Below are 9,064 nucleotides of genomic sequence, written 5' to 3' on the forward strand. Positions count from 1 at the left end.
ATTCCTGTTCTTTCCAACAGAGTTAGCCTTGGCAGAATCTAATCCTAATTATATCTCATGATACATGTCTTTTGAATACACTAGGCACAAAGTTGGAAAGGAAATATAATTTTAAGTTTCTCAGCAGATTATGTTGTAATGAAAGCATATGTGAATATGTAATAATTGTCAATGATTACTTTAACTCATTCCAGAGTGTTCTCTTTTAAATTGTCCCAAACCAAGACCCTGGAGATGGCTGAACATCTGCCTGCCCATTGGAAGCAGCAAATAAATTCCTTGTTTTGCTTTGCTTACATGTGTGGCTTTAGCTTTACCTATTAAACTGTCATCTCGATCAACAAGTTTTCTCACATTTACCTTTTGTTTCTTCCCCCCATCCTACTGTGGGCACAAGCAGCTGGCTGTGTGGTGCATAGCTGCCTCCCAGGCAGCGGGCAGGCCTACAAAGAGACCTATGCACATGTTGTTTGTCAATTAGTATTTTGTAAAATACTAATATTATTTTAAGATAGTTAGATGGAAGTTGTGGCACGCACAAGCATAAAAGTGCACCACCATATCATTCCTAGTGAATGTCTTGAAAAAACAATATGAAAGAGTTTTATTTAGAGTTTTTTAGAACGAGTTTTTTTAGTCTTGCATCATTTATCAAAAGCCCCTGCATTTCAATTTCATTTTGAGAAAATAAGTATTATAGTTAGACCACCACCAAGACATACCATTTTAGTTCTGTATTCCTCCTATAGGAAACCTGTGCTATTCAACTTCCTGCTAACTGTGTAACAAATTTAATCTTGAAATTTCAATTTCTCCATTGCTTGCAGGATGGTATTTAAAGCCTTCTTGCCTTGCCACAATTACAGATGTCATCATTTTATATTTGTCATTTATCATCATATATTTTTCAATATAACCATCCTTTTTGACATTTACACCTTAGCTAATTCCAGCTGGATATTCTTTATTGATGAATATCATGAACTATATGAACAATCTATGTAAATAAAAGCAATTATTTGGAAATATTAATATTAATAAATATACTGTTAGTTGGTTTGAGTTTAGAATTTAAAGCTTAGTTGCATTTCTGGATTTTCAAACAGGTGATAGGTGTGAAGAAAATATAGATGAATGTATGTCTTCTCCTTGCCTCAACAATGGAAGTTGCATTGATGGCATCAGTTCCTACAAGTGTCACTGTAAGAGAGGTTTCATCGGAAAAAACTGCGAGATAAATGCTAATGAATGCTTGCCAAATCCTTGTCTTCATGGAAGGTGCCTATTTTTATTTAACTATTGTTATCTCCATGATAATATACCTAACTAGCAATATTTAGCACTTAATGATATGGGAAGTTTGATGAAAATGCTTTTAATTACGTTCTTCCATAAAGTAAGAGTACAAGCTCACTTAAAGATGACAGATGTTTCCTGCTTAAGCTAATGTAGTACAGTTACATTATCTCAATTTCTCTTTCATTTTTGTTCATTACTGTAACTAGCATTCAGTAAGTGTGGATTAATTAGTGTTTAATATACTTAAAAGCAAATCTTTAGCTGTTACATGCCAACAAGTTGAAATTGGAAGACGTCTTCCAATGCAACAATCAGAGTCCTTACAAAATGCCTCAGCACCCATAGTATACACATTTGAAATCCATTACAAAACTATTGAAAAGTACCGTGGATTACAAAAGGTTACATCAGACCACTATTTTGAAATGCATGGAATGATACTACTAGTGCTGAATCTGGAATTGCAGAGCTTCATCTGAATAACACTGTTTTGTATTTCAGATGTGTAGATCTCATTGATGGGTATCAATGCTCTTGTGAACCAGGATGGACCAGCTCAAGATGTGAGATAAATATTAATGTATGTTTTCAAAATGTTTTTTTTAATTATAGGGGAAAGGGTAATAGGTCACTTGAAACTCATCTTTATTTAGTTAACCTCTGAAGTAAGTATATTGGAAATGCATGACAGAAATTGTTGTTTAAAATCCATTTTGAAAAGTGTATTATTTTTTGCTTACATGACGCTCCATTAGAAAAGACCATTAACAAAACGTCTAAAAAAGTTTAAAGGTGAAGGGTGAATGATAAATCTGAAAAGCCACAGCAAGCTAAGCCAACATTACTTGAAAATCATTTCTCCCTCCATTCAGGATGAATAGTATAATTACCTAATTTGCATGTTTGAGTCTCATTTGCTGTAGTTTAGCTGCATATTTGAATAGTAAACCTCAAGTTGCAATGTTCTACACTGAAAGTTGCCTTGACTTGTCTAAAATTTCAAAATCCAGGCAATGGTAGATTTCTATGATACAAAACCATTGGGTACTAAATACACAGCCCTCTCTCTCCTCTGAAGTTCATTAATAGTTTTATGCTCTCATGAGGAATGGCTGTGGACAAGAAGGCATCCATATATGCAAGTCTGTGCTGTGCAGATTCCCATGGTCAGCAAACCAATTTGGAGAAAGTGACTACATCTGGCAGAACAATGAACAGAGCTTATGATATTGACTACACTTTGCAGAAAGTATTGAATTGATTTAGACTTTTTTAGGTTTTCTGCCAAACAGAGTTTAATCTGATCTTGGGATACGATCCTTTTAAATGCATTTGGTCTCATGAGAAAGTCTGGCATGAACCTTCCTTCAGGCTATCTGCTTCTAATATTGTGCTACTGAATTGTCAAAAAACATTCCAAAATGTTATAGAAACTTCTTTTTGACTTATGTACGAATGCAGGGACTTTTCATAATTTTTTTATTTACAGCTTAAGGTACTACATAACTAAATATGTCTCATGCTACATAAAGGAAGTATAGTCCATAATTTTTCTGTTGAAAATCCGTGAAAGTCTCACACAAGGAGTAAATCTAGCTGGAATATTAGGTTCCAACTTCCTTTACAGAATGAAAAAGTCAGAAAATAAGTAATCCAGCTCTACAAAGTGCCCATCATGATATGATATGATATTGCAAATCTGTATGATTATCAGATGTTGCCAATGCTAATACAGAATACCCTTGGGTAATATTTTGTCTAGAAGCATCCATGATTTACACTTTTCTCCATTTGAAGAGAACGAGAGATTAAATGACCTGTAGACAACATCATAAAATTATATTCAAAAGATAATCATATTTCATAGTGAGGTGTTTGAAAATGCATAGATTAGAAATTCATAGGAAGAAACAATATACATATACCTTTGACAGATTACTGTCAGAGTAACAGCTTCATTTTTTGATAGTCATTCTATTTGCATGCAATGTGATTCCCAGATTACACTATGCTGCAAGGGTCATATTTTACAGGTTCTATCATTGCATTCATCCTGTTCAGACATAGATCATGCCTATGCAACTCTTACAGTGGTCAGCTAGGCTTTCTGACTATGTAGGGGTATGCACATCACAATAATCATGGTAGGCTTATGCTCTGTAATTGTTTTTTTCTAAATTAGCTTCAGCCACTTCCTTTGTTTTAAAAAATAGTCATGATGTAATCCAGATAATTCACTTGTAGGTACATTTCTTTGTATTAAGGGATATGCAATTTCATTTGGTGTAGGAGCCAAGATTTTGTTCTAGAAGGAGGTCTGCAGGAGTGGCCTCCATGAGAATAGGTCAGGGGCTGCTCCATGCTGGGACCAACACATTTGAGTCAAATCCAACCAACCATCTGCGGGGGAGAATTGAGTCTCTCACTCAAGATGATGGCACCTTTGTAGAAATGTATTTAAGAAAGAGTACAAAACACTGCTCAGCAGAGTGAGGAGGAAAGAAGTGTGAGAAACAACCAGGCAGTATCCAAGGTCATTGAAGAAGGAGAGGGAAGAGGAGCTCGAGGTGCTGCAGCAGGGATTGTAGGAGCTGTAGCCCCTGAAGAGAATTATGGTGGAGTAGATATTTGCCAGTAGTCCATGGAGAGAACCATGACAGAGCAGACATCTGCACTGCATCCCACAGAAGACCCCATGCTGCAACATGTGGTTATGTCCTGAAAGTGCTACAGCCCATGGAGTGCCCAGACAGCAGCAGGCTGTAGGCAGGAACTGTGACACATGGAGAGGAGCCCATGCAGGAGCAGTTTCACCCTGAAGCACATAAAGAGGACCCACACTGAAGCAGGGGAAAAGTGGGAGAAGGAAGGAGCAGCAGAGAGGAGCTGATGTAAAGTACGATCCCTCTCTCCCACCCTGTCTGCACTTCTCAGGGTGAAAGGAGGAGGTAGAAAACTTCAAAATAGAGGAGTGAAGTTGAACTTGGGAAGAAGTGCAGTGTGGACTTATGTTTTTTTTTCTGATTCTCGCTGGCCCAAAATCTATTTCTAGTTCCAAGAACTTAAATTATTATTTTACGCATGTCAAGTCTGTTTTGCCTGTTACAGCAAATGGTAAGTGATCTCTCTGTCCTTATCAATCTAGGAGCTCCGTCATCTAATTTTCTTTCCGTGTCATGTAGGAGGAGGGAGAGTGAGAGAATAGCTGGGTAGTCATTGCAAGGTCAGCAACTAAGATGATTCAAATAACCAGTTTAAAAATAAAATATATTCATGTGTGTTTCCCTCGGCATACTTAGATATTTTTTCTTTACTTTTTTACCCTTGATTTTTTCATCCTCACCTATGTTGCTATAAAGTTTTCAAGAAAATACACTTCAAAACTTTCTCTGGTTGTCTAATACTTTTAGGTACAAAATAAGCACTTTATATCTTTATAGCCTATAACTTTTGCATATCTATTATGGAGTGCGTATATTGGAACTTCCCTATCTACTACAGTTTTCATTGCATTTTCATTTATGGAATTCACTCAAAAAAGAGTAACAGTAGAAATATATGCATTATATGAATCAATTTCAACGCACATGATTCTCTTTGACATCTGCATATTTTTGAAATGGTAAAATAATGTACATAATGGAAAATTGATCTTTTCTCTCTGACAAACATGGATTAATACTATGTGCAGTAAAAGCAATTATGGTTAGTAATAGACATTACTACTTACTCTTTTTGGCTTCTTTTTCTTTGCTATGGCAGATAAAACATGATTGACAGATGTGCTTCTTCCATGCTCAGTTAACACTGTCTCATCCTGTCAAAAAGGAAGCAAAAAACATTTTGAGTCTTTACACAGGAGAATATTCAGCTTGTTGGTGCTTCATCTTGTATCAGATAGAAAGCTGTATCTGATAGAAAGCTGATCTGATAGATCAGACTACATGTTAGGGTTGTTGTTTTTTTTTTTTTTATCTGGTTTTACTGATCTTTTCTCTCTGTTTTCATAAAAGATAGAAACAAGTGGTAAATCAGGAAAATCAACTAATTTTCTGCACAAAGGCACCACAGTTTATGCACATGCAGAGGCTACTTCAAGCAAATATTTATTCATCAAGACTAGCCAGATTGCACAAAATATACGGGTATGGCAAACATCAGCGGATGTACAAAGACCCTCAGATAAGGTGGATGCTCTTCATGCCTCTCTGAGACTTTTTCACACTCCTGAGTATTTTTACCTATTGCTAACTAGTTTTAAAAGCATTGGGTAAATTTCCTGAAAGAAACTAAACTCATGTTAACTTCCAAAAATAATGTGGTTTATGTACAAGATGCAGATAGGTAAATCTAAGAGCAGGAGGAGAGGGAGATATCCACCTTATTCTGCAAAGCACAGTATCTGTAGTTACAGACCCATGGGACAATTTCAGTGTGTGTAACATTTCAGAGACCTCCTGGGCATAAGACAGGAAGTTTATTTTAAGTCAGAGTGACTGAATTAGAGTCTTTTAAATAGAAAGTAATAGGAAAAATAGATAATATAAACTGGAGAATTAAAGAAATGGATGAGACCTACAAGAATGTTGAAGAAGAATTTCACCCCCAAAGTGCTAAGTCCTGTGAGGACATTCAACTGACAGGCATGTTTCTAATCTCTTGTATGAGAAAATCCTATCAACTGATATCATAGTATGTATACTAAACAACAGAGTATATCCTAAACCCCAGGAACATTAAATTATTTTACTTAGTTTCAGGAAAATAAACTATATAAAAGTGAGGCCCACAAGCATATTAATGGCTATTGAACAAATAATGTTAAAAGCTCAGGTAAAATGTGTGCTACAGCTGAAGAACACAAAGAGGTTCAAAGCCCCTGAGTGGCTTAAGGCAGAAACTTAAGGCTGTCACAAGGAAAAAATGGCATTTTAACAAATGGAGAGTTTGCCTACATGGAAATAATAAAAAAAAATTTTAGAACATATTAATTCAAATGCTGTCAGGAACCCCGAAAACCTAAAACAAAAATTGGAAAGTGTCTTGTAAAGGGCACTCTAAATTATAAAAATTTCTTCACATCTATCAAAGTCTGGATGTAGGGAATTGGTGGGATTGCTTGATGGAGAAAGTGTAAAATGTGTACTCAAACAGGGTTTGAGAGAAGCTTAGTGAATTCTTTGCATTTGACAATTGCCAGGAGGACCTCACAAAACAAAGAGGGAAAAGGTGGCAGATAAGCTTCAGTGTAAAGTGACATTCTAGGGAGAAATAGCCTCATACAACTGAATTCAACTGTCAGTTACAATTCAGGAAAGAAGATTTGGAACGACCATTGACAGTTCTCTGAAGTCATTGTGTCAATCTACAGCCACAGCAAAGCATAGCAAAAAAACCTGCTGGGCATGTGTCACGATCTGCTAATGCAAGCGGGGTCGTGATGGTTCGTTTATCGATCTCAGAGTGTAAAAGTACACAAGAGATTTAGGTTTTAATCAAAACAGTGCACCTTTATTAAGTGCCCACAACACAGTAATGCGACAGAGGAGACTAAGAGAGAGAGAGAGAAAAACAAAGTAGAGAGGGGGAAAAAGAGGGGCAATAGCTACCAACGGATGAGACGAAGTCCTTGTGGTCTTCCGCCAATAGATTTGTCTTCTTTCCGTGGGGAGATCTCGGACTCGGTTATTTCAGAAGGTCGCTTTATAGTCCTTTTCAGAAGCGAGGGGCAACTGGCCAAGGGGGGGGGAAATCTACAGCCATTGTTATGGGGTCCGTTGCTTTGGGAAACAGGTACAGGACAGACGTACAAGACAGGTGTACTGGAGAGGTGTACAGGACAGGTTGTTCCTTTCCGCTTCAGCGCAGTCCTTCCCACCTGGGCAGCAAGAACGGCACAGTCCATTGTGACCTGCACTAATTTTCCTCAGGAATGCGTACCAGTTCCCAGTGGGCACACCCGCAGGCAACACTTGGCAGACATCCCACCTCAGCAGGGCCAGGACTCCTGTGTTCAGTCTCTGTCCTTGGCGATGATCGTGAGGCAGATGAGGGATCTTCGGACCATCTCTTACAGCATGATCAGGAAGAGTATGAGGAACCAGACAGAGGACATGATTTCCCTGCTACATAACCGAGGTGGGCTCATACATTGGTTACTGTGCATGGTTCTGTACCCTGCACCTTAAGGAACACAGGTAGAGTTAGTGAAGCTACAGAGAATAACAAATACTATGTGAATTGAAAAGTTGACATATAAGGAGATATTTAAAGGGCTGAAACTATTCCCTTTTAAGAGGGGAAAGCTGAAGGGAACGTAATCAAGATTTAGAAGACTACTGCACTGGAAGATAAATGGAAAATCTCTTCTGCAAATTCTGTAATGAAATAATCTGTGGAGACATAAAAAAATAAACAGAGAAATATTTGGAAGAAAACAAACTACTTCCTTTCAGAGGAAGCAGAGAACCCCTAGAACTTGCTGCCCCAAAAGGCTGGAGAGTCAGGTCATCTCTTAGTAGGTTCAGAAAAATTAGGCACATCACAGACAACAGGTCTATAAGTGAATGATAAATAAACCAGTCAGGGAAATATACTTTATCATGTCTGATTAGACAGTTCTGCTTGCTGAAGAGAGGATGCATGGGACATAGATTTTGCTAAAGTGGCTTTCCCTCCACCACTACTGTAGACAGAATACTGGACCAGATGGAGCACCGGTCTGATCCAGTATGTTCCTGCTTTGTATCATTGTCTCAAAATTAGGTTTATTTTTATTATTTTTTCTCTTCTCCTTGTGTTTGGAATCCAAAATTTCAAGGTGAAATATTCTTATCATTTTGAACTCCTTTTGAATTGAAATATGTTGGATAAATCCAACATTCTGAAGTACAGACACAAGTTTTCCTAGTTCATTCCTCAAGATGTTGTGTATATATATTTAATCTACCAAAACAAAAAGTTTGAGAAAGTTAATAATTTTAAAAAAAAAGTATTCACTATTATATTAACTGCAAAAAATAGCGTAATAATTTTACTCATTAGAAAAATACACTTTATAGTTTTTTTAAACATCAAATAGAAATACATCTGGAGCATTCATCTCATACTTTTGTATGTGATCAACACTATCAAGATTTAACCCAAAGTATACACACTGTAAAATTAGATTATTTTTTCAAAATCTGGATTCAGTATTCATTAAAACAATATGCATACTATCTTCTGTATGTAAAAAACCTTGCTTTAAAATCTGAATTAGCTTCTAAAGCATTCATCTACAGCCTTTTTTACTTTCTGCCTGCTTTATTTTTTATTTCACTCCAAACCCTTAGCCACATGGCTCTTGCTTATTAAAAAAAAAAATCAATTTTGAGCTGAGAATAATGTTGTCCTATCATTAAATGAATGCAAGCATGCCTCTTGAAAGCATCTTTCTTTTGTGGTGTAATATATATCTTTAAATTCCTTTCTTATCCCTTTCTTTCGTCCCCTTGCCCCCCATCCCAATAGTGGATTTGCATGAGTTATCTTAAGAATCATTCCACTTTATAGCTACCTTTTTGATATGAAGCAAAACGTCACTTAAATAAAAATAAGTCTACATTTACTTTTTTTTTTTGCCTTGAATCTCCTTCATAGAAATAGATTTTAAAGTGTAGTTAGAAATAACTTTGGATTTCTAATCAGCATTTCCAAGGAGGACTAATGGAAAATAAGTCCTTCCTGCCAGAAAAGAAAAAAAAAATCCTAACTTTTAAAATGT

General features: G+C 36.5%; 1 protein-coding gene across 3 annotated transcripts in view; it reads left to right on the plus strand.

Annotated features, from left to right (window-relative positions):
• Nucleotides 1-9,064, plus strand: part of EYS (eyes shut homolog (Drosophila)) — an 859,267-nt gene that overhangs the window by 425,545 nt on the left and 424,658 nt on the right. For all 3 annotated transcript variants that reach the window (XM_017739228.1, XM_017739229.1, XM_017739230.1), the window contains 2 exons: nt 1,107-1,278; nt 1,801-1,879. In XM_017739228.1, the coding sequence (XP_017594717.1) occupies nt 1,107-1,278; nt 1,801-1,879 (251 nt within the window). The remainder of the gene's footprint in view (nt 1-1,106; nt 1,279-1,800; nt 1,880-9,064) is intronic.

The sequence above is a fragment of the Corvus brachyrhynchos genome, unplaced genomic scaffold (assembly GCF_000691975.1).
Source record: "Corvus brachyrhynchos isolate BGI_N302 unplaced genomic scaffold, ASM69197v1 scaffold136, whole genome shotgun sequence".
NCBI classification, from domain to species: domain Eukaryota; kingdom Metazoa; phylum Chordata; class Aves; order Passeriformes; family Corvidae; genus Corvus; species Corvus brachyrhynchos.